At 48.7% G+C, this 23,675-nt stretch overlaps 1 protein-coding gene and 1 non-coding gene across 2 annotated transcripts in view; one reads left to right on the top strand and one right to left on the bottom strand.

The window, feature by feature from the left end:
• VWA3A (von Willebrand factor A domain containing 3A) overlaps positions 1-20,321 on the top strand; it is a 48,471-nt gene extending 28,150 nt beyond the window's left edge. Inside the window, exons 17-32 of the mRNA XM_052635973.1 lie at positions 2,969-3,043; positions 3,249-3,393; positions 3,816-4,011; positions 5,335-5,405; positions 8,256-8,408; positions 9,845-9,935; positions 10,602-10,712; positions 11,281-11,378; positions 12,180-12,317; positions 13,249-13,357; positions 16,093-16,237; positions 17,183-17,327; positions 17,740-17,891; positions 18,645-18,768; positions 20,021-20,118; positions 20,270-20,321. Coding sequence (XP_052491933.1) covers positions 2,969-3,043; positions 3,249-3,393; positions 3,816-4,011; positions 5,335-5,405; positions 8,256-8,408; positions 9,845-9,935; positions 10,602-10,712; positions 11,281-11,378; positions 12,180-12,317; positions 13,249-13,357; positions 16,093-16,237; positions 17,183-17,327; positions 17,740-17,891; positions 18,645-18,768; positions 20,021-20,118; positions 20,270-20,321 — 1,903 coding nt within the window. The remainder of the gene's footprint in view (positions 1-2,968; positions 3,044-3,248; positions 3,394-3,815; positions 4,012-5,334; positions 5,406-8,255; positions 8,409-9,844; positions 9,936-10,601; positions 10,713-11,280; positions 11,379-12,179; positions 12,318-13,248; positions 13,358-16,092; positions 16,238-17,182; positions 17,328-17,739; positions 17,892-18,644; positions 18,769-20,020; positions 20,119-20,269) is intronic.
• Positions 1,026-1,129, bottom strand: LOC128044009 (U6 spliceosomal RNA). The gene has a single exon (XR_008199002.1). It is a non-coding gene; the product is annotated as a U6 spliceosomal RNA (small nuclear RNA).
• Positions 20,322-23,675: the final 3,354 nt, after the last annotated feature.

Genomic DNA, 23,675 nt, shown 5'->3' with positions numbered 1-23,675 from the left:
TATTACACTTTTTAAAATTGGAAGTGTAGTTGATTTGGTGCTTCCCTGGTAGCTCAGCTGGTAGAGAGTCTGCCTGCAATACAGGAGACCTGTTCGATTCCTGGCTCAGGAAGATCCCCTGGAGAAGCGATAGGCTACCCACTCCAGTATTCTTGGGCTTCCCTGGTGGCTCAGGCAGTAAAGAATCTGCTTGCAATGCAGGAGACCTGGGTTCAATCCCTGGATTGGGAAGTTCCCCTGAAAGAAGGCATAGCAACCCACTCCAGTATCCTTGCCTGGAGAATCTCCATGGACAGAGGAGCCTGGTGGGCTACAGTCCGTGAGGTTGCAAAGAGTCAGACACGACTGAGCAACTAAGCACAGCACACACAGCATGGTTGATTTGGGCTTCCCAGGGGGCTCAGTGGTAAAAATTCCACCTGCCAATGCAGGAGGCACAAGAAACGTGTGTTTGGACCCTGGGTCAAGAAGATCCCCCTGGAGGAGGATCTTGGAGGAGGAAATGGCAACCCACTCCAGTATTCTTGCCTGGAGAATCCCATGGACAGAGGAGCCTGGCAGGCTGTAGTCCATAGGGCGGCAAAAAATCAGATACAACTGACCACACACGCACATAGTTGATTTACGATGTGAGTTTCAGGTGTACAGCAAAGTGATTTAGTTACATACTATATAAGTGAAGTCGCTCAGTCGTGCCCAACTCCTTGCAACCCCATGGATAGTAGCCTGCACCAAGCTCCTCCATCCATGGGATTTTCAAGGCAAGAGTACTGGAGTGGGTTGCCATTTCCTTCTCCAGGGAATCTTCCCAACCCAGGGATCGAACCCAGGTCTCTCACATTGTAGACAGATGCTTTACCGTCTGAGTCACCAGGGAAGTCCATATACTATATACATAGTTTTTCAGATTCATTTCCCTTATAAGTTATTGCAAAATATTGAGTATAGTTCCCTGTGCTAAACAGTAGGTCAACAAGACAGTAGGTCTTGTTGGTTATTTGTTTTGTATATAATAATGTGTATATGTTAATCCCGAGTACCTCATATTTTGTGCATCATCTTCACACAGGGGCCATGCTAATCTTCTCTGTATGGTTCCAATTTTAGTATGCGTTCTACTGAAATAAGCCCTGAGTCAGTATGGTCTATGTTCCTTCAATTAAACCTTTATGAAATATCCAAAGGAAATATTAAGATGACTGTGCAGAGATAACCTTGAAGGGATTTTCAATGCAGCATTCTGATAATTGACAAACCTGGAAGAAAACAAGAGGGAATTGGTAAAATAAACCTCACTGTAGAATTCTATGCAACTATTCAAAAGAATGTGGGAGAGTTATGTGAGTACATTTAGAAAACTTCCTCAATAAGTCCAAATGAAAGGAAATAAATAGTATAGGTTATATAATTCCATTTCTTTTATCTTGCTGGAAATTTTTTTTAAATTACTGTGTAAAGTGAAAAAATAACCATGTTAAGCTGACACCCACCCTCTTTCTCAGTACCCCCAGGTTTCCAAACTCTCTTCACAAACTTGCAGTTACTATCCATTAGGCTGTAACACTGATTTATGGGAGAAAACAAGGTCACCAGGGTGGGAAGAAAGGCTATAATTCCACTTCTATCAATATATCTTTATCTAACAATTTTTAATCCGAAAGAATATAAAACAAAGAGTTAACAGAAATTTGGAGGGAGGGATAAAATTCAAGGAATTTTCACTCTCTGTATATTGTTAGAATTTTTATTCAACTATAATAGAGGATTTATTATCCAACTATAATAGAGATTTCCATGGGATCAGGAAAGGAGGTCATCATTAATATTTGCCAGAGAACTGCCCAGGGTGGAAGCTTGACTGCAGAGGGTTGAGAAGCAGATAATGAGGAAGTGGTAGTAATATTGTTTTTCCAGGGAGCCTGTCTGTGAAGAGGAAGAGGAAAGAGAGAGGAGTAGTGGCAGAGTGGACCCTGGTGGAATGATAGTTAAGAGAGGCAGAGGGGACGAGGGAAGTAGACCCGGGAGTGGGCATGGGAGGGAGGTCACCACGGGGCAGCGTCTCAGACAGGTTGGCGGTGGTCAAGTAAAGGACCCAGGTGGAGGAATTGCTCTCAAACCAGAGAGGGGACAGCTTTTCCTTGATAAAGGAGATAAATCTTCTTCTCAAAGATTTAAATTCTGTCTCATAGAGAGAATGAGCTGATGCATATAAAAAAGAGAAACTGTAATACAGGTGGAGAGTGAAAGCTTTGAGGATGAATCATGCTCTTTGCGACCCCCATGGACTGTAGCCTACCAGGCTCCTCCATCCATGGGATTTTCCAAGCAAAGTTATGGGAGTGGGTTGCCATTTCCTTCTCCAGGGGATCTTCCCAACCCAGGGATCGAACCTGGTCTCCTGCATTGCAGGCAGACGCTTTATCATCTGAGATACCTGAGAAGCCCTGAATCCATGCTAGGGGAGCCAAAAAGAGAGCAGCGACTCCTTCCCTGGAGGTGGGGAAGTTCACACAGGGGAGGGAGTACCTTCCTCAGGGAGGAGGTCTGGCCAAACCGGTCCTGGCAGGTCGGACAGAGGGCCCCTGCTCTACTCCCACCATGAATATGCTGGGACGTGTCCTGACCAGCAAGGAGCTCACAGGTGACATCCTAACATTTGGGGGATGTAACCAGAATTTTGGGCTCCCCGGGTGGCACAGCTGGTAAAGAATCCTCCTACAATGCGGACAACCTGGGTTCAATCCCTGAGTTGGGAAGATCCCCTGGAGAAGGGAATGGCAACCCACCCCAGTGTTCTGGCCTAAAGAATTCCATGGACTGTATAGTCCATGGGGTTGCAAGGAGTTGGACACAACTGAGCGACTTTCACTTTCAACCAGAATTTTGCCCCCTTAAAATCCTGGGAAGCCCAGTGAGCTGGGGCACATATCTCACCACCAAGAACAAGCCCTCTTTCCCTCCCTCCAAGGTTCGGAAGCACCATCGAAAGCTGGAGGCCCGAGATGGTTGCTGCCAGCCACAGCAATTTACAAAGCGCCTGGCGGTAGGTGACCTGCTGGTCTGACAGCAGCCTCCCTGGTGCTACTTTCTCTGGCCCCCTCTCTCCCCCAGCAAGTAGCTCTCTCTAGAACCTTTGCCCTCCGACAGATGGCACAGACGCGAATCGGGAAACATCCCCCTTCCATCCCCCACTCTCCCCTCTGGGGCCTGGCAGCCCCCTGCCTCAGCACGGCCTCCCTGCCTCCCAGGTGGGTCCTGGACCTGCAGTGTCAGGGCAGCAGGAACATCCTCAGTGCCCTGCGGAAGGCTGTGGAAGTGGACTTCAAGGACAAAGAAGAACAGCAGTCACAGGGCATCTACCTCTTCACAGGGGGCATCCCTGACCAGGACATGGTGGGTGAGCCTCGTCTCGGCCTCCCTTATCCTCCAGGACCCCCACATCTTCCCCTGCGTGGACACCTAGTGACCAGTTTCTCCAGCATGATTTTCCCATCTAGACTTTATCACCTGGAGATGTTGTTCAAATGCAGAGGTGGTCAGACCTGGCTCCCAGGGGCCTGAGAGTCTGCATTTCTAATGAGCTCCCAGGGGATTAGAGGCTGCCAGTCTAAGATCTCAGCCCCAGCTCCCTGCCAAGATCTATTAAGATAGTAAGAGAAATGGTGACCCAGGCTCTTCCATCTTTCCCTCCTCAGTGCCATGTACTAGACCTGGTACACAGTAGGCCCACAAGAAAGAGACTGGGCTGAACTGACCCGCGACCAGCAGGTTGAAAAACCCTCAGCCCTGGGCCCCTCCTCCCTCTCTGCCCACAGGCCATGCTCAGCGCCTACATGGCCGAGGCCTGCGGGGGCTGTGACTTTCATCTGAACGTGTGTCTATTCTATGTGGGTGAGTCACAGACGGACACCATGCCCCCTGCCTGCTATGCCAGCCGCACAGACACGGCCGCCGCCTACAGGGAGGTCACCCGGGCTGCTGGTGGGCGTTTCCACTGGTTTGGAGACACAGGTGAGGGAGTGGTGCTGGTCCCTCCACCTCTTTCTTTGCAGACAGTAGTCTTGGTACCGACATAGCTCCCTATGCCATAAACATAGGGATAGGTTAGGGGTGGGGAGGGAGGCTTGAAAGGGAGGGGATAATTGCATAATTATCTCTGACTCATGTTGTACAGTAGAAAATAACATTGTAGAGCAATTATGCTCCAATTTAAAATTTTTAAAAATACATTTATTAAGTAAATTATGGTTTAGGTGATATGCAGACAAGGCAAAATTGTGACGTGATTCAGGAAGGATTGAAGCTTGGGACACAAGAGTGCCATTCTGATCTCTCTGGTTTACAAATGAAGAAATGACTCCCAGGGACATGAGTGGTATAGCTGGGGCTGGAACTCATGAAAAGTGCCAGGCACATACATTTAAGTTATTATTGGTGATTATTATTGATAATAGCAAGCATTTATAAAATAGTTATTATATGCTAAACTCGGTTTTAAGTGTTTTAAACATGTGATTCATTCCTCACAATAACCCTATGAAATGGGTTATGATTATTACCCCATTTTGCAGCTAGTGAAGCTGAGACACAGAACCCAGAGCACAGAGATAGTAAGTAAGGAACCAGGAGCTGAACCCAGAGTTTGTCTTCTTAGGCATCACACTCTAGTCCCACTCAAATGAGTCATATTCGAGATGCTGCTGCTGCTGCTGCTGCTGCTAAGTCGCTTCAGTCGTGTCCAATTCTGTGCGACCCCATAGACGGCAGCCCACCAGGCTCCCTCGTCCCTGGGATTCTCCAGGCAAGAACACTGAAGTGGGTTGCCATTTCCTTCTCCAATGCATGAAAGTGAAAAGTGAAAGTGAAGTTGCTCAGTTGAGTCTGACTCTTAGCAACCCCATGGACTGCAGTCCACCAGGCTCCTCCATCCATGGGATTTCCCAGGCAAGAGTACTGGAGTGGGTTTCCACTGCCTTCTCATATTTGAGACATTACTCACTGCAGACATTAGCTACTTTAAGTAACCTCAAGGTGGATCTTATTCACTGGAGGAGCAGGACCTTTCCCTGACCTACTCTTCTGTGGGTGAGAGCTCGCGGCTGGGTTCCAGAGTGCTGGGTCCTAAGGCTGGCTCCACTCTTGGTACCCTCACTGTACCTGCCCATCTCCTTTACCACCAGATAGTGTGGGGTGGTGCTGGTCAGCTCAGCCCATTAAGACCCCAGCCTGCCCCCTGGGCTGAGGTCACCTCCACGTGGCCCTTGTGTTTACAGATATGGACACTTGCCAGAATCTGTACCCCTCCCCCACACTCATGATGTGCTTTGTTTCCAGGTATTTACGAAAGTGATGATATCAACGCCATCACGTCTGAGATGGAAAAGGCTCTCAACTACTCCCAAAAGGTATGCCTTATGCATGGGGCAATCAATGACTACACTGGCTTCTGTTAGAGTCCTGGGGCTGTCATTAAAGGACCACAAAAGAGGTGGCTTAAAATGACAGATATTTATTCCCTCACAGTTCCAGAGGCTGGAGCCTAAAATCAAGATGTCTAAAGAGCCATGACCTGCCCCCCGCCCAAAGGCTCTGAGTAGGCTCTCTTTACCTTTTCATAGCTTTGGTGGTAACTGCTCTTAAAGAAATGAAATTTCACTGGATGCTTGTTCAAAATGGCAAGGAAGACACTGTTCAAGATGACTGCAATCAGGGAGAGAGGTTGAACTCAACTCTGATTATACAGCAAAGATAGCTGGGGATTTATAGCCAGTGAGCAGAGTGAGAGGGTTAGTGGAATGAAAGTTACTAAGATGAATTGATTAGATGTCGAGGGTAGAGAGACTCTTGCTAACAGTATTCTTTGCTAAAACTGGGTTCAATAGTTCAGTTCAGTTCAGTCGCTCAGTTGTGTCCGACTCTGCGACCCCATGAATCACAGCCCGCCAGGCCTCCCTGTCTCAATCACCAACTCCCAGAGTTTACTCAAACTCATGTCCATTGGGTCAGTGATGCCATCCAACCATCTCATCTTCTGTCGTCCCCTTCTCCTCTCACCTTCAATCTTTCCCAGCATCAGGGTCTTTTCCAATGAGTCAGCTCTTCTCATCAGGCAGCCAAAGTATTGGAGCTTCAGCTTCAACATCAGTCCTTCCAATGAATACTCAGGACTGATTTTCTTTCAGATGGACTAGTTGGATCTCCTTGCAGTCCAAGGGCCTCTCAAGAGTCTTCTCCAACACCACAGTTCAAAAGCATCAATTCTTGGGCACTCAGCTTTCTTTATAGTCCAACTCTCACATCCATACATGACCACTGGAAAAACCATAGCCTTGACTAGACAGACCTTTGTTGGCAAAGTAATATCTGTGCTTTTTAATATGCTGTCTAGGTTGGTCATAACTTTTCTTCCAAAGAGCAAGCGTCTTTTAATTTCACGGCTGCAGTCACCATCTGCAGTGATTTGGGAGCAGTCAAAACCCATTCAAGAAGAGGGCTCAGAGGAACATGACCAGAGTTTGGTCAAGCAGGGCATCCTTATCACCAGCACTCCTTGGCACTTCTTGGCTTGTGGCAGCCTCACTCTAATCTCTGCCTCCATCTCCACATGGCTCTCCTCCCTCTGTGTGTGTGTCTGTGTCTTTTTTCTTCTAAGGACATCAGTCATATTGGATTAAGGGCCCACCCTTCCAGTACAGCCTCATTAACTTACATCTTAATTACATCTACAAAGGCCATGTTTCCAAGTGAGGTCATGTTGACGGGTACCAGGAGTTTGGACCATGTCTTTTGGGGGACACAACTCCCCCCCACGTCTGCTTTCCACCTTTTTGCTGATCCATAGACACCAAAGGCTTCCAATGAAACATGAGGGTTTCCTATAAGTCACTGGTTTGGGGTCTGTGTGCTCTGCATCCTGGCCTGTACACCCTTGAACAGATCAAACTCATCCCCAAATTTGCCTTTGCACCTGCTATGTCCTCTGCCAGCTGTGCCCCTCCCAGGTCATCCGTATCATTCAGGGTTCACTAAAGTGTCACCGCCTCAGAGAAGGAGTTGAGCAGCTCAAGGTGAGGTGAGAGAGGGACCAGACCGCATCAGAAGCAAAGAGAATGGAAACAAAGGAGCAAACCTGAGATCACGTTTTTAAGGAAGAATTGTCCAAACTTATGGCTGATTGAATGCACGGGGTGAGAAAGAAGAAGAAATCCCGGGGTGACTTGCTGGGGGACCTGGTAGACAGTGGTGCCATAGACCCAGAGAGAGAAATCAGGACAGGGTTCAGAGAGGCTAGAACAAAGGTGAGTCTGTGGGACTTGTGAGATAAGTGGGGGCATCCTTCTGGCAGGTGGATAAGGATGAGGGCCAGACATAGAGCTGTGGGGCAGTTGAAGCCAGGAGATGGACAGAGCATGTAGGCGACGCACATTTCAAGTACCACCACTGCCAGAACTGCCTGTCTCCCCAACTACATTGTGAGCTCCTGGGAGGGTGGGGCCATGGATTGGCAGACCTGTGGCTCCCCGAAATGTGTCTGAGCTTTCCACCCTGAAAGGGCCCCTCTTTGGTGTTTTGAAAAAAACTGCTTCTCAGGTGCCCATTAGTCCTGCTCCCTCATTTGATAAACTCATTCCCAAGGTGTTAATGGGCAATACTGGTTTAACCCACCCTCCTATGGTGTTATTTACATTCAAATGGTGTTTTCTAGTGCTTTGATTGGGCATAATTATTGAAGAATCTTTCAGGCAGTTGAGAACTAGGTAGGCAAAGGAGCCAAATATTACACCACCATTCTGTGGGCCCCCAGGGTTGGCCGTGGGCACAGGGTCCACATAGGGAGCGAAACTGGCTTTGGGACAAGGTCCACCTGAGAATGAATGGAAGATCCATTGTATACTCGTAGTAGCCTCGGGCAGGTCCTTTAAGTTCGTAAGATTTACTTCCTCACCTGTAAAATGGGATAAGATGGCACTTACGCTGCCTGTGTAGTCACACGCCCTGTGGACAAGAGGGTTTGAGACCCCCAGGCACAAACTAGCCCACTAGCTAGCCTGATGCATCCCAGGACCTCTGTACTTATTATTAGTAGGTTTGACCACAGAACTCTCAGCTCCCAGCAGCACTTTAGGGGTAGAAAGAAAAATCCAGGGGCCCCAGTGGCCTCAGCCACTGCTCTGTGTGTGTGTGTGTGTGTGTGTGTGTGTGTGCGCACACTCCCTGTGGGGAGGCACCTGGCTGACTCCCAATCCCCGCTGCAGTGTGCCTTACTTGTGTCCTCCCTGAAGAACCAGTCTGGAAAAGAACAGCAAAGTGTGGCCCTCCTGAAAGAGAAGCCAAATGTGCTCAAGCCGGGAAGCCAGCCCAGGAAGTTCTGTCCCTCCAAGCCCACAGCACCCTCCGTGGCCAGAATGGTTTGACTCCCTGCCCACCCCCACCCCCAATAACACACAGAGGATTTTGTTTCCATCTTGTCTCTTGGTCTTTCCTAGATAGTGAAGTGGCCTGGGCCAGGTCCCCAGGTCCCAGGGGCAGTGGAGGTGGGGGTAGTGTCCTCAGTGGTCAGTGGCCCAGCCTCCAAGGGGGAGGAGACCCCCGGGGCCTGCTTCTCAGCTCTGGCCACCCCGTCCACTCCAGCTTTGGCTCTGCCTGGTTGTCCTTGTGGTACTAAGGGTTCTGTAGAACTGGCACCCTGGCACGTGCTGGTTACAAGGCAGGAGGGCTCATTTGGAGGGTCTCTCAGGGGCAAAGAAATTAGGGTGGTGTGGCATCTAATGGGCTCTTGCTGCTTTGGCTCAAGGCTTACAGGGGCCTGATTGGACCTGGGTCTTCTGCAGGGTTGATCCTTGTTCACAGCCTGTCAAAATCTGTCCTGCATAAAATGTCCACCGTAACAATCACAGGGGGCGTCGGGGGTATGCCTGGGGGAAGACCCCAGACTCCTCAGCACTTGTGAGCAGCAGCCGCAGTGAGGTGTGTGAACTCTTCAGCATTTCACCAGCTGACAGACTCTGGTGAACACAGCTCACTCCCTTTCCGGGGCTGCACCCTCAAGAGGTTCTGTCCACACGGGTACTGGTGGAGTCAGGAGCCAGCACCTTCTCGTCTTCCCAAGTTCTGAGGTGAAACCCCAGGGTCTCGGAGTCTGCCAGTTGGGCCTTCAGTGTGAGGGGGCTTGGGTTTCAGGCCTCCTGAAATGAGGGCAGGGGATCTGGGTAGGTGATGGGGGTCAGCTGGTCCCGGGCCTGGGTGACTTTGTTCAACTGTTGCCACATTCCAGTTGTGCCCAGTAGTGAAGGAACCCCTCCCCTAAAACTGAGGGGCCCGACATGGTAGAGAAATTACTGAGTGGTTACTGGTCATTCTGGAGGCCCAGAAATCCCAGTCCAGTGGGAAGAAGGGCAGGTAACTGATGAAGAAGGTTCGGCTCTGGGCAAATCCCCAGAGCTGTCCTAGCAAGCTCGCTCTCTCTCTCTGGCCATTTTTCATGGCTTTTGGGGTCTCAGTTCCCTGACCAGGGATTGAAGCCAGGCCACAGCAATGACAGCTCCAAGTCCTAACCACTTGACCACCAGGGAACGTCCATAGGCCCTCTCTCATAACACACACACACAGGCACACACCCATTCATATATATGCACACACACACATGCACACACACATATTTTTCACCTCAAACACCAGAGTCCTCTCTGTATCTGCTGCAGGAGAGGGGTGAGCATATGAGAAAACTTCTTCCTCAGGCCTCTCCATGCAAAGGTTCCTACTTGACATACTGGGGCTGGGGTGATGGGGGTACTGCCCACCACAGAGAACAGGCCTCTGATGGGAAAGGCTGCCTGTTTTCTAGAGTGTTAAAGATGACCCTGACAGAGAGAAGAGGCCCCCCTTGAAAGCTCTGCCATGGCGTCCACTCGGTGGCAAAGCAGGCATCCCCCCAGGTAAGGCATGGCCACGGGGTGGGAGGGGCGGACAAACACAGCTAAGATGTGGATGAGTGATGGCGTCTCTAAAGTGATCAGTGATCGTGCGCCTGCCCTCTGCTGAGGTCATCCCCTTTAAAGCTTGTAACCATCCATCCTATACAGCAAGGAATCTATTAGTTCCTCTGTTTCACTGATGAAGACATTCAGGCTCAGAGGGACTAAGGAGAGTGTCCAGTGCCAGCCAGTCATGACAAGGCGCTGGTATTTTTCTGAAAGTATTCAGCTTATAGAACCTAAGACCATGTGTCTCACTAACGTCAGAAACACAGCAGGGCAGTTCAGAGCAGAGTTCTGGAGTCCCAGAGTTAGCAAGACCTGGGTAGAGTCTTTGCTCTGCTTCTTACTGACTCTGAGTGCCCCGTGCCTCATCTGCGAGGATAAACCCAGACAGGAACCAGGAGGCACCTTGCACCAAGCCTGGTAAGTAGCAGCAGCTCTAGCTTTGCTGATCATCCCGGTGAGGCCAGAGTCAGGTCGTCCCAAAGGACCTCAAAGCCACTTTGGAGCCCCAGTTCTGAGAGCAGAACATAGCTGAAGTTGACAAGTCTCTAAGCCAAGCTGCACAGCTTCACTGCATAAACTCTCAAGGCTGCTCCAGACAACAGGCCAAATGTCCTCTAGCTGCAGCCCTGCCAGTGAAGAAAGGGACTGCGGAGCGGAGGAAGAAGACCCAATCAAGGGATGCAGAAATAGCTCTCTCGCTGTTCTACACAGAGACAGGGAATAACGTGGGTAAGTTGGCGGCTACACAGACGTCTGGACAGCCCCCTTACCCCTTGAGACCTGGAAGGTGATCAGGCCCCATGGGAGGGTTACCCCTCCAGGACACAGACAGCAGTGCCCCCAGAGTAGGCCTATCCTCAAACCACTCAGATCTCCCAACCCAGGGAAGTGAGTTCACAAAGTCTTGACACAAAGCAGTAGAATGGGAAGAGATGATGTCGGCATTCCCCCAGGTCCCTGGGTACAGCGCTCTGGCTCTGTTCACAAGGGGCGGTGTCCTCAGATTGACTGGGAAGGAAGTGGGCATGAGTCCCCCAAGTCAGCAGGACTGATAGCTGTGGAAAGGCATAGGTCCCAGTAGCAACTCATTGAGAAGCGTGGAGGTGGGGTGGAGTGGGGTAGGGTGAGGTAGGGGGTCCCAGAAGACCTCCCTAGATGCCCCCCAAGAGTCCCTCCTATCTCTCAGCAAGTTGCACCTAAGGAATGTTACAACTGACTTGATTGACAGAAACTGACATGGAAAAGGGAGGAGAGGGTAAGAGAATTGCACCAGATAACTCTGCTCTCTTTTTCCCAGGCTCGGTGTACAAGAAATACCCTCAAGGAAAGGGACTCAGAAGGACTAGATCACCTGTTGAGTTGCCCAGAAAGGATACAGTCTGCTCCAGCCAAGAGGTATTATGCTGCTTGTACCAGCACGTCCCTCCCAAGCAATCATTCCTTCCACCAACCGTTATATCTGGGAAGGTGGACATACTTGGAATTGAGGCCAAATCTGCTTAGAATGACTGTAGCAAGTGTCAGGATAAGGATTAAAGAGAACTACGGGGGAACCTGAGTCTGCCACTTCCTAGCTGGGTGACCTTGAGCTAGTCACTCAATCTCAGTGTCTTCATTTATAAAATGAAGAGTCTTGTACTTAATAGGATTGGTGATTAATTGAAGTATATTTTGTGTAAAGTCCTTAGTGGTATCAGATCCTTTTGGATGCAAGTACCAGAAACCCCCCTTCTTGTTCAGATCCAAAGATAGGAATATCTTTTCTTCTGGCAACCATCAGTTAGTCTGAGCTTGGTTCTAATTTGTCCAGTCCTGGATGCCATACTCTGATTGCTTTAAACCTGATCATTCTTGTATCTCTTATTGTGATATCTTGATTGATCTAAACTTGAGACCAATCAGGGTTTCCATTCAAGTTTCATGGAAGAGGCTGAAATGGAAATGGAAGAAGCCAGAGGGTTCACCAGACAGGGAGTAAGTCCTCAGTAAATTTTGTTCCCTGGTTCCCGTATTTCTTTGAATTTCTCTCCTGCACCAGGGCGGAAATGTGCATATGAGGTACTCTCGGTGAGGACCTGGGAAACCCCACATTTCAGATACAAGACCGATTTCAAACATGAGGTTTTTGAAAGATGAGTCAGTCATTCCATTAAGCCAAAATTACCCAAGATAATCATTCTTTCCTTTATTCCAAAGTGGGTAGCAAATTATGGGCTAAAGAAACTAAAGATGGAGGTCTCCAGATACCTTGGTCCCAACTGCACTCATCAAAAATCAGTACAGACGTCGGCATCAGCCAAATACTGCAGTGTCTTCCCCAGCATAGAGATCAATGTAAGTCGAGATTGGTTTTGTTTTTTTCACTCCCAGCTTCTGTCTCTTCTCAGACACAGATGGCTGCGTGTGTTAGGGGAAAGTCCACACGAATGTATGAGCCCCCAGCTTTTATTCCTCCTGCTAAGAACCCCAACCCCCCAAAGGGGGACTTCCCTCAAGGAATAGGATACAGAGCCCTGTTGGAAGAAAAGCCAGCCCCTCAGAATGCCTGAGACCAAGGTCAAGGTTCTAGGGACTCACTGGGGTGAGAATTAGTTACAGTTGCTGAGATCACAGGCCAGTTGCTAGAATACTCACCAATAAGAACTCTACCCCGATTCTGATGGTGGTTCTGTTAAGATGGCTGGAAACAGGGGTTATGGCAAAAGATCAGGGGAGCTTCTCTATTTCCTAGTTTTGATGTAGTTTTTTAATTTATCTGACACTGGAACAGGTATATTTAGTACAAAATTAAAATCTAATCCTGCTTTAAAAAAAAAAAAACCATTTTCTCTCCTTGCTCTTTAATGTGACATTGTCAACTGTAAAGCTAAAAATTATCCACCATACAAGTTTCATGGGAGTTTAATCACACTGTCTGCCGCCTCCATCCGAGGTCATCTTTTAATGTGAAATATATCGACCTCCCATTCTACCATTAAGGGTTTTCTATTTAAAATTTAGAGAGACTATTTTAGTTTTTAGTTATGACAGTGACCACATTTGACACAAAAACCATCATCCCAATTCCCCCATACCTGCCTAAACCCTTGAATTTGATAGTTTAATAAAAGAAAAAAAAAAAGCTTTTAAACAAACAAACAAAAATGTATGCTTTTACAGTGTTGCAAAAGTTGTGAACCACAATAGACTAAACTGTTTTGGGGGTGATGGGGATATGAAGAAAGAGCTGGCAGGGGAGTATTTTTCTTTGCTTGCTTTAATCCAGGGGACAGTGAGACACATTGAGTGCACCCCCAGGGAAATGGAGGTGTACATCACACACCTGGACAAGCTGATGCGCCGCTACATCCAGAGGCTGCAATGGCTGCTGTCTGGTGAGACTGCCCGCTGTCCTGGAGGGCGGGGGGCATGAAGGGAAGGGGGAGGGCAACCCCAGGGACCCCAGGGTCACTCCTTCCAAGACTAAGCACTCACAAACTGTCACCCAGCAGCAACATGACTTCTGGGTTCAGGGGTCAGGCATTGTGCTGGATAACAGGAGGTGGAGCATGGACCAGAGCATCAGAGAGAACCAGGTCTATCCAAGAGGCCTCCCAGACCCCACCTCCTGGGTGTGACTGAGGGGCCGGCCCTCGGGAGCCTCAATTTAGCATTGATTGGGCTCCAAAGAACTGGTCCATGAAGGTAGAGATAGGAGGGTCTTCAGCAGAGAGGATGCTCCTGTTCTTTATAGAGAGCACTGAGGACCCTCTGGAGAGGCCAGTGGCTGGGCTGGCTGGGAGCCAGACTCACATCCTAGAGGCAGCTTCAGGGGAATCAGGATGGTCTGCCACATCAAGTCCAAAAGGCCGGGCGGTTGGCTAGAACTGAACAGGAAGGTGTTTAGGCTTTGGGGCCGGGAGAGTTCCTGGGACAATAGGAAGAAGCATCCCAGTGTGGGCCACTCGGGCTCCTGTGCAGATTCATTAAGTCCAGTCCTCTGCAGTAAAACCTGGTATAAACAGTCCATGGTCTGCCACGGCTCTCCAAAGCCTCTGGAGGGGGCTGCAAGTCCCAGATGCAGCTGTCAAGTCAGAGGCTGAACGTGGGGCAACAGTGACATTCTGTGCGCTCCCCACTCTGACACACACTTCCTGCTGGGCGAGTGAGAAGGCCAGCTGTGCAGTCACTCCTGGTGTAGTACGAGTTGCACCCCCACATCACAGAGAGCTACACACCCAACACCATCTAACACCTCAAAACATACCCAGAGGATGCTGCACTGATTCACTCATTCATTATTCAGCAAATAGTGTCATTCTCCTGCTCCGTGCTGGGGAGGTGGTAGAGGAAACACCCCACGTGGTCCCTGAGCTCGTGGAGCATACGGTCCCGAGGAGAAGGATGTTACCCAAAGAACAGTGATGACGAGTATAAGGTGGAGACAGGCATGGTGCAGGGAGAGGGGGCAGTGGGCCTGCACAGGAAGATCATGAAGGGCTTCCCTGAGGAGGTGATCTGAAGAATGAATAGACATCACCTGAGCAAAGAGACGAAAGACTCTCAGGACATGGCTGAGCTGCTCAACAGGGGACTAGGCTGAGTACAAAGACTGAAAAGAAGCCGGATTGGCTGAGAGTAAAGGGTGCATCCATCCCGAGAAGATGAAGCCATGGCCCAGATTTTGTCTTAAGAGCAATGGGAAGACACTGAGGTTTTAAATAAGGGAAATGTGATCAAGTTACAACCAATCTCTCTGGTTGCTGTGTGGACAGCAATTGTTGAGGGGATGGAGTGCAATCAGGGGAACGTAGTAGGAATCCAGGAGATAAGAATAGGATAACTGGGAAGGTTAGTGATGATGGAGACAGAGGAAGAAAGCAGAGTAAGATTAGGGAGACAACCACAGGGCTCAGTGGCTTGCAGGGTGTTCCCTTCCGCTGTCTGGTTCCCAGGATGGATCGGCTGGCCTTTTGTGTGGGAGGCCCCTTGACAGCTGGCTGGCTGTCCTCACAGAACATCCCCCATGCTTTAGGATGGCTCCCCTCCCATCCTCATGTGGCCATGAGCGTTGCCAGAGAATACCCCACATGAGTCCTGGAAGATTCTTGCGTGGTGGGTCCAGCCAGCTCAGGCCGCCTTTTCCTGGAGAGCAGTGAGCCCATTTTGCAGCAGGTTTCCATTTTTTCTACTCCTGCCTCCAATGAGATCTGAAGTGTGATTTAGGAACACTTGACACGCCATCTTCTGCTCTTTGGCTTCCTCCGTGTTACTTCCCTTTAGCCTTGGGGCACCAGAAGGGCTGGGGCTAGCTGTTGCCTTAAAATATGGATCAGAGGACCTGGATGTGAATCTCGGCTTCACTGCCAGGCTGTGTGACCATGGGCAAGTCACTGACCCTCTGTTTCCTCTTGGGATAATTCCCAAATCCTGTACCAGCCGCTCCAGCTTTATCTCTGTCCAACCATGGCACACTCTTCTCCCACTCCGAGCTCTTCTCAGTCTGTCTGCTCCACACACACCTCCTCTCCTTGGCCACTGCTCCTCAGCCTTCAGCCGTAGATTGTCTGCTCCCCACCCCACATCCATCAGTTTCAGATTCTCCCCAGTGTGCGTGCCTGTAAGTTTGTCAGAACCGCCAGCAGAGTGGTAGCTGTTAGTATATCTGTTTTCCTTTACCGACTGGCAGCTCCGTGAAGGCAGGGAACCTCCCTCATCTCCACTGCAGTTTGCTCAGCACCGGGCACACAGTGGATGCTCACTTGATTTCTGTTGACCAGTGTACAGACTCTCTGTTCTGTAACGTTGCTTCCAGCCCCAAACAGTGCTGTGACATCACTTAACTCAATCACCTAACATTAGGGGTGAGGAAGCTCAAGCCCAGCGAGGTTATAATCAGGTAATCTCCGGCAAAGTCACAGCGGAAACCTTGACCTCCCAAAGCCCAGGCCACCGACCTGCTCTGCCTTTGAACGGTGACCATTCTAGCAACACCACAGAGGCTATCTCCCGGCGGGTTCACATCTGATCCACAAACGGTCAGGCGGTGGGTGTGGTGTATTTGATAGCTGCAGTGGGAAAAACCACCCTCGCTCCTTCCTGGCCTCTGCCCCCACCCACCCTGGAGCAGGCAGCCGCCGACTGTTCGGTGTCATTTTGGAGAGCAAAGTGTGCATCCTGCTGGACACGTCAGGATCCATGGGCCCCTACCTGCAGCAGGTGAAGGCGGAGCTTACCCTGCTGATATGGGAACAGCTGCGGAAGCACTGTGACAGGTAAGAGGCAGGGGTTGCATGTAGATTGGGGCAAGAAGATCCAAGCGATAGTTCTGGATGCTTCCCTGGCCAAGACCACTTCCAAAGGACCTGGAGGGTTCCAAACTGCTCAGCTGAATAGCGGGAAGGAACACTGCCTTCTATTGCAGAAGTGGTTTTTAGAAATCCGTCTCAGGTCCAGTGACAATTGCAAGCAGATCAGAGGAACCACCAGGCCGCCTTGAACTGTGGATTTTTCAAGAGGGGGTTTGGTGTGGTTTGTTCTCTCTACCCAGAAGGGTTGACCCCAAAGGGACAGCTGGAAACTCAGACCCCAGGCTGGGACTCGTTCTTGCCTTAATATTAAAATGAGCAGGCATTTATAGAGCTCTTTCCTTGTGCCAAGCACTTTACATGCATGAGGTCGTTCAGCCTGCACAATGATCCTGTTATTATCCCCATTCTTCAGAAAAGGAAACAAGGGCTTAGAGATTAAGTCATTTGCCCAAGGTCGTATAACTAGCAAGTAGCAATTACTGAGTGCGGATTTAAATCTGTCTGCATCTAGAATTTTCACCGTGTACCTTCTCAAACTCGGTTGGTCTGCAGGGGGCCCAGGGCTTGCTGTAGGGTCTTCAGGGATAAGCATGTGTCCTCATGGAGGTTACTCCCCCAAGATCAAAATAGACTGCGCGCATGCTCAGTCGTGTCTGACTCTTTGTGACCCTATGCACTGTAGCCGGCCAGGCTCCTCTGTCTATGGAGTTTTTCAAGCAAGAATACTGGAACGTGTTGCCATTTCCTCCTCCAGAGAATATTCCCTGACCCAGGGATCAGACCCACGTCTCCTGCGTTGCAGGTGGATTTTTTACCACTGAGCCATCAGTGAAGCCCTCAATATAGACTGGCGCATGCTAAAAAATCTCTTTTTCCTCTCTCCACCCCCCACTTCTCCCTGCTTCCCAGTTTTAACCTGCTCAGCTTTGCAGAGGGCCTACAGCCGTGGCAGGACTCTCTGGTGGAGACCACAGACGCAGCTTGTCACAAGGCCATGCAGTGGGTGACCTGCCTGCACGCTCAGGGGAGCACCTCAGTCTTGCAAGCACTGCTGGCAAGTTCCACCACCAAGCCCAACCCAGAAATACTGTCCTAACCCCTAATGCTGACATTGCATGATGCGTTAGAGTTTACAGAGAGCACTTTGGAATTTACTAAGTGTTCAATCACTGCATCTTCCCAACAATCCAGTGAGAATGAGTTTCTCGAATTTCTGACTTTATAAATGATGACACAGAGGCTCAGAGAGGTTAAATGACTTGCTTGGGGTTAACCAGCTCTGGAGTGAGCGGCACTCTTTTTCCTAAACTTCAACAGCTTCCCGGTCTGTCATTAGGTGAAAGGGGAGGCTCACAGTCTTAATGACAAGTTGGTGGGATCCAAGCAGACTTGGGGATAGCAGGTCAGTGGTTTCTGCATCCTGGTTGGCCCATCCTCTGAGCCAGACAGCCTATGTGCTCTTTCAGAAAGCTTTCAGTTTTCCTGATGTAGAAGGACTATACCTCCTGACTGACGGGAAGCCAGACACAAGCTGCAGCCTTATTCTCAGTGAAGTCCAGAGACTCAAGGAGAAGAGAGACATCAAAGTGCACACCATCTCCCTGGACTGCTCTTGCAGGTGGGCAACGAGGAGGCAGCTGAGTTGCACCGCTTACCTACCGCCACGTGTCTGAGGGGCACGTGGCCGTGAGCTGAGCCGTCCTGGGCCCAAGTCCCGTGGGTCAGCCACTAGGAGGCCCCTGAGCAGGCATTGCACCAGAGAGGGAACCCCACTGAAACCCTGCCTACCCGTCAGCAGGGCACCCCGACTTTCTCCAGTGTAGAAACAGACTTGCACTGGTTCCCAGTCACACGCTGTGTTCTCCCACTTCGTCTTTCTTGGGGGCACATTTGTGAATATTCAGGGGTAAAAGTGTAAAGTAGCTATGGCTATTTCCATAAACAATCACCATAGAAGAAAGAACATGTGTTAAACGAGAGATTCAGCTCCTTCTGAAAAAAAAAATTTAATGTAATTGGCAAAGCTGTGATTACTTACATTCATATTTAATCTCTCTGTCCAAACCACGAGCTCCGTAAAAGGCACAGTGTCTCCCTGCCAGGCCAGACACATAGTCGGCCCTGGACAGATCAAGGAATGGGGCCATGTGCTCAGAGGGCGACCCTGATACGGTGAATACAATTCACACAGCAGCACCACTGCCACCCAAAAACCATCCTGGAGAGCGGGCTTGTGATCATGACACGGACCCAAGAGCACAAAGCCTCAGGGTCCAAGACCCATTACTCCACTGACGTGACTTCTCCAGGGGCTAGGGGCTCACAGAGAGCTTGATGGGCCTGACCCCCAGCCCCCTGTTCCTCCCCACAGGACTGCTGCTAGCTTCTTGAGAGACCTGGCCACCCTCACCGGGGGGCGCTATCACTGCCCTGTTGGTGAGGACTTGCTTCTCGAAATGCAGGGCCTGCTGACCAGGGGCTTCATCCACCAAAGGGTAGGTTGTAAAGCCGCGGGGTGAGTTCTGTTGAAACGGTGCAATACAATGTCAACAGGTGTGGTTTTTTTCTTCCTAACCAACAATTAGCTCTTTGTAAATTATCTCTTTTAATCCTACCAACCATTACTGTACCCATTTAACAGATGAACGAACAGGCTCAGCCAGGTTTAGGAATACACCTAAAGTCAGAGTAAATGGTAAAGCTTGGAGTCCAGACATCCATGCTCCTAAGTTCTGTGCTTTAATTCCTGGATGTTTCTGTCTTCTCACCATAAATTCATTAAAGTACAGATATTCAAATGTGTGATCTGTTAAAAATAAATATAGTAAACTCATAGATTTTATCACACATATGGAATAAGATTTTACAACCTGCTAGAAAGATTATGTATGTATTCATACCTTCTAGGGATGTGCTGCTGTGAATTATAACATTTCTAGGCCAACAAATCATCCAGTAGAACAATCAATGAGAATTCTAGATTTTTTTTTAATTAAACTTTACTGTCACAGGACATGGCAAAATTTTTGAAGTTGAGTGCTTTGCATGATTTCTTTGTTTGAGTAACAGTTTGGGGGCAAATATTACTAATGATATAGAGGTCAGAACAAGTAAAAGTAATAAATATTCATCCATATCCTACACATAAGGAAAACACACTTGATGATATTGGGAAGGTTCTCTGTTTAATGCCTTATCAAATCAGATTCTTTGAATAGTTTCTGGGTGCAGAGTGGGACCGTTGCCACTACTGTTTCCAGGGAGAAGGAACACTTTCATCTCTCTTAGATTCTCTTACTAATTGTGAGAATTTGTATTTTTAAGGCTAAGCTCTGGAATTTCATTAGTTGACATAAGAAAAATGTATGTCTGTGGAGCTGTTTTACTAGAAGAAATAGAGAAGGAGCCTGATAGGTTTTACTGGTTGACAGTGAGATAAGGTGTATATGCCACTTCTGTTCTACAGGGCAGAGCAGTGCTGACTTCAGTGAAGTCCAGGGCCCATCTTAGTTTCCACTGACTCTCAGACATCTTATTGCAAAGTGTCCCCTTTACAGAATGACTGCCTTGACAAATAGTAAGGTCTCTGTCCCTGGAAACATGCAATCTGAGGCCCACAAGATTTCCTGCACTGGGAGGAAGGCTGAACTGAGTTCACTCTAAAATTCTTCTCCTGAGATTTTGAATTTTCATGTCCCACCCAGTCATTTAATGGATCTAACTTCAGACTCATTTCCCTCTTTCAAGGATCCTGCGCTGCCACTATTTGAAGGAGATGATTTAAGGAGATTGGCGCAGGAGATCACCAAGGCCAGAGGGTTCCTCTGGCAGGCCCAATCCATCAGGTATGCCCTTCAAGCAGGCCCTCCCCACTGCCTCATAGCTCTAGCCCACCCAGACCCTGGGCCCCACCCCAGTCATGACACACTTGCCCCAAGAGCTCCTGCGTGCCAGGTCCAGAAATCTGGGCATCTTCCTTCGTCTCCTGTTCACTAGGTCCCAACTCCAGAAGAAAAGGAACCCAGAACCGAAGGTCACTCTTTTTTAGAGAAGCGTTCTCAGGTAAGGGGAGGGGACAAACCCTGTGCAAGCCAGGCAGCATGCTCTGCTTTGTGGACAGCAGTAACCATGGGGAGGGATCAGAAACAAGGATTCCTCTACATAGAAAGGCCATCCTACAAAGAACCACATGCTTGCTGTGAGCACAAGGTGCTCTGGAAAGCTGTAACCGCCAGATCAGCGTGATCAGGCACCAGGACTCCCTGGAAGCTGCAAGAGGAAAGCTGTCTATCCCTGGGTCAACCCTAATGTTCCTGCCTTGTCCCCAACACACCCTGCACTTCAGTCACAAGACCGTTTCTTGCTGGAAGTCCTGCAAGGACTCCAAGGCCCCTGTTTGGAGCACCCTTCTGCCACCTTCTGCCTGGTGACTCCTCCTCATGCATCAAGGCACAGTGCAAATGGCGTCAGGTTCTCTGCGAAGATGCCCCCGGGATCCATCAAGAGCTGGGAGCCTCCAGCCTTCCCCCCATAGCATTCTGACCACTCATCTTTCTTTTTAGTGGTGGCACTTACTACACTTAGCATGCCACATCATGCTTCCTGGCTTCTTTGTCTCTTCTCCCTGACCATGAGCTCCCACAGGATGACGCTGGTGTCCTAACCATCTCTGGGTCCCCAGAACCTGCCATGTGGCAGACACGTAGTAAACTGCGAGCTTGCAGCTTAGTTATGAGAGCCCCGCTCTGGAGACCGGCCAGATGGGATCATTTCGGCCCCGATCCTCTTGCTCTGTGCTTTCCCACCACTTTAGTCCACGGGTGCAACACAGACTCAGCGTCAGCCCATCCTGGAAGAAGAAGAAATAAATGAGTCTCACCACCACCCTCACCCCTGCTCAACCAAACTGGACTGCAGTCTGCTCTGGAGCCCAATCCAGAGCAAATGCTTGGCTCAAGCCTGTGAAAACTGGGCTGGATCTGCTGGGCCAGCCCCACTGTGGACACACGAAATGAATGTGTCATGTATTACATCATCGGGGGTCATTTCTAAGACACAAAAAATTGCTTTTATATAATTAATAGGATCAAAGGTACTTTTAAACTGATGTGATCATTGTGGCGTGTGTCTGTGTAAATTTTTGGTGAGATAAACTTTATTAAAAGACTTATCTATGTTTTAACTTTTTTTATGAGAAAGTGGTATATGAGCTTTTCTATGTAGCTATGTTTATTTTATTTGCATCTTTAAAAAAACTGTGATCATGGTCTTTCTAGTATTTTTTTATACTTTTAGCTCTTATATCATGTAACAGCTAACTTATTTTAGATATTGCAAACTTACATATTCAAATTGTGTGCAATTTTTATTTTTTCTATAAAATTAAAATCACACTTAAAAAGAAGACTCATTTCTAGATATATGAACTCCAAATCAAAAGATAAACATCTTAACTTTTTTTAATGGACAAAAGTTTCAAACAGATATAAATTAACTTTATGTATCTGAATATAGGTGTATATATAGGTGCTCAACAGCCTTATCCATCAGTGAAATGCAAAATGAAACTACAGTGAGAACTACCACAACATCCACTAGAATGGTTAAAAATAAAGACTGACAATATCAAGATAGGGAGCAACTGGAACTCTCACATGTTGCTGGGGTGGAAGTAGGGCAGTGTAAATTGATCCAACCAGTCTGGAAAACTGCTTGGCAATTTTTGCTAAAGTAAAATATATGGACTAAAGTAAAACATATGGACTTCTCTGGTGAGCCAATGGTTAAAAATCCTCCTGCCAATGGAAGGGACACAGGTTCAATCCCTGGTCCAGGAAGATTCCACGTGCCACAGGGCAGCTAAGGCCATGCACCACCACTGCTGAAACCCAAGCCCTAGAGCCCATGCCGCACAGCAAGAGAAGGCCACCACAGTGAGAGAATAGCCACACCCAACTAGGGAGTAGCCCCTGCTCTTGGCAACTAGAGAAGTCCTGCAGGTAGCAACAAAGGCCCAGTGCAGCCAAAAATAAATTAATTAATTAAATAAAGTTTTTAAAAAGTATGCTTCCTCTCTGCCAGCAGTTCCACTCCTAGAGAAACAAGTGCCCACGTTTGACAGAAGACATATATAAGAATGCTTATAACATCTTTATTCATAAGAGTCAGAATGTGGAAACTAATTAAATGCCCATCAGTGGTAGAATGGACAAATAGATTGTGATACATATTTGGAGTGGAATAGTACACATCAATGTAAAAAGAATGAATAGCTATATTCAGCAAGCTTTTATGAACAAATTGGGCAAAAGAAACCAGACACAAAAGAGCACATACACTGTAGTCCCATTTATATGAAGTTTGAGAATAGTCAAAACTGGGGACTTCCCTGGTGGTCCAGGGGTTAAGACTCGGTGCTTTCACTGCCATGGGCCTGGGTTCAATCCCTGATTGGGGAGCTAGGATCCCACAAAGTGTGAGAAGTACCAAAAACAGAATAGGCATAACTATTGTTGGTGATAGAAGTCAGAAGTGATTACCTTGTGTGTGTTGGAGCCACAGGGCTATATCTCAGTCTGGTGGTGGTTACATTGATAAGTAAAAATTCATCAAACTGTTTAAAAACACAGTTTACTAAAGGTTGACAAGCCATGCCTTTGGCCAGGCTCTGTACCGGCCCAGGGAGACAGCAGTGACTAGAGTCCCTGCCCCAGTGGATATCAGTCTGGTCTCTGTCTTGGACAGCTGCCCTCCACGTCATCCCCATCCGTGTGGAGAAAGCAACCTGTGGTCACTGTGTTATGTCACTCAGGCTGTTGAGACAAAGTACCACAGACTGAGTGGCTGAAGTGTTGTCTCCAGCTCTGGAGGCTGGAAGTCCGAAATCAAAGTACAGTGCTCCCTCCGAAGGCACTGGGAAAGGCCTGGAACAAGCCTCTCTCCTGGCTTCTACCAGTTCCTTGCTTCTGGCAGCGTGCTTCCAGTCTTCCCATGATGCTCTCCTTATGCACATGTCTGTGTCCACAGTCCCCTTTTTATAAGGATGCCAGTCATACTGGGCTAGGGCCATACTCCCATATGACCTCATCTTTAATTACATCTGCAATGACTCTTCCCAACTAGGGTCACATGCTGAGGTGCTGGGGCTTAGGACTTCAAGGGTGGCACAACTGAACTTGAGGGCGTTCAGTTGATGAACTTGAGGGTGGTACAATTCAACTGTAACACCTGTTAACAGTTGCGAACTATGCTTTTCCTAATGAGACTACACTTGGGCCTGGAGAACAAGAGTCCTCTGGCCCTGCTGGTGGGAGAGGAAAGGCTGGTCTTTGTGAATGAAAGGACAGACCAGATGCATGGTTTGCAAAGCAGCAAATCACAGGTCTTGGGACTGAATCCCAAC

Source organism: Budorcas taxicolor, chromosome 2 (genome assembly GCF_023091745.1).
Source record: "Budorcas taxicolor isolate Tak-1 chromosome 2, Takin1.1, whole genome shotgun sequence".
NCBI lineage: Eukaryota > Metazoa > Chordata > Mammalia > Artiodactyla > Bovidae > Budorcas > Budorcas taxicolor.
Note: the sequence above shows the minus strand (reverse complement) of the source record. Positions and strands in the feature narration are given on the sequence as shown.